Below are 1,412 nucleotides of genomic sequence, written 5' to 3'. Positions count from 1 at the left end.
TGGAGCAGTCAGGAGGGAGAGCAGCTTCAAGGTATGGTTGAGTTATGAAAACGTCATGCAATTAGTTAAACCTTTTAAAAGATTTGAAAGAGTTCATGAAATTAGCACAAATCTTGAAAAGTTTTGGTTAAATAATGAAATTACTAAAATCCTTGAAACTTATGGAAAAGTCACAAAATTAGTAAAATAATTGAAAGGTTTTAAAATAGCCATAGAATTACGAAAATCCTTCAGCGTTTTGGAAAAGTTATGAACAAGTCATGAAATTACTAAAACCCTTACAAGATTTGGAAAAGTTTGGAAGTGTCATGGAATTACCAAAAGTCTTTAAAGTTTTTGGAAAAGTCACCAAATTAGTCAAATTATTGAAGGTTTTGGTAAGTTGGGTAACTTCAGGTGTGACCCTAGGATTTAAGTGTTCCGACGGTGGTTCAGTTCTTACCAGGGTACAGTAGTAGAAATATCCTTCTGTGTTTTGGAAATGTTATGAAAAAGTCATAGCATTACTAAAATTCTTAAATGTTTTTGGAAAAGTCACAAAATCAGTCAAATTGAAGGTTTTGAAAAAGTCATGGAATTACTAAAATCCTTAAACGCAGGGGGACACATGTAGTTACCTTAATGAGGTAACTACATGTGTGGCCCTGGGTTTATAAGGATTACAATGGTGGTTAATTGGTTACCTGGGTACTTATGCTGCACACCTAACCTGCTCCTGACCTACTGGTTATCTACGAGTAGGGCTGGGCAATATGTTGATATTATATGGACATTGATTATGAGGCTGGATATCGTGTTATATTCGGGATCTTATTATCGTGATATGGCATAAGTGTTGTCTTTTCCAGGTTTTAAAGCCTGCCTTACAGTAAAGTGATATAATTTTCTGAACTAACTAGCTGTTTTAATGTTTGCCTTTACCCACTTTAGTCATTGTATCCACATTATCGGTGATTATGAAAGCACCAATAGTCAATAGTATGGTTGTGATGATTGATGCTTGATCTGCTGCCGCTTGCTCAAATCCATTATATTTTAGGAGTAAAATAATGCTCTGGGTTGTTTTCATTTCTTTAAACCAATCACATCTTGGGCGGTTCTTAGCTCTGGTCTCAGCAACGGCGGCTCTGTGTAATAGTCTTGGGAAGAAACTTGTTTTGGTGGAACATGTTTTGTTCAAACTACTCCCAAATACCCAAATATATTTAGTTAACAGTCATTTAAGATGCAATATGACATTTTGGAAGTAAAGTGTCTAAATATACAATAATAATTGTTCATTTGTATTCCAGACATAAAACGGATTGTTGTGAAAGAGGAGCAGATGGAGAGTAGTCCTATTGTGGACCATGAACCCCCCCCACACATTAAAGAGGAACAGGAGGAACTGTGGAGCAGTCAGGAGGGAGAGC

The 1,412-nt window shown here is 36.1% G+C and overlaps 2 protein-coding genes across 3 annotated transcripts in view; one reads left to right on the top strand and one right to left on the bottom strand.

Annotated features, from left to right (window-relative positions):
- LOC116686444 (oocyte zinc finger protein XlCOF7.1-like) overlaps window positions 1–1,412 on the bottom strand; it is a 588,898-nt gene that overhangs the window by 251,639 nt on the left and 335,847 nt on the right. The window lies entirely within an intron of this gene.
- The window catches only part of LOC116686452 (gastrula zinc finger protein XlCGF57.1), a 9,392-nt gene that overhangs the window by 4,821 nt on the left and 3,159 nt on the right, over window positions 1–1,412 (top strand). Inside the window, exons 2-3 of one of the 2 annotated variants that reach the window (XM_032511474.1) lie at window positions 1–31; window positions 1,293–1,412. The exon at window positions 1–31 is cut by the window's left edge and continues 113 nt beyond it; the exon at window positions 1,293–1,412 is cut by the window's right edge and continues 81 nt beyond it. In XM_032511474.1, the coding sequence (XP_032367365.1) occupies window positions 1–31; window positions 1,293–1,412 (151 nt within the window). The remainder of the gene's footprint in view (window positions 32–1,292) is intronic. The other variant, XM_032511475.1, reaches the window with a different exon arrangement.

The sequence above is a fragment of the Etheostoma spectabile genome, unplaced genomic scaffold (genome assembly GCF_008692095.1).
Source record: "Etheostoma spectabile isolate EspeVRDwgs_2016 unplaced genomic scaffold, UIUC_Espe_1.0 scaffold378, whole genome shotgun sequence".
NCBI lineage: Eukaryota > Metazoa > Chordata > Actinopteri > Perciformes > Percidae > Etheostoma > Etheostoma spectabile.
The sequence above is the reverse complement of the archived record's forward strand: the minus strand, read 5'-3'. Positions and strand labels throughout refer to the sequence as shown.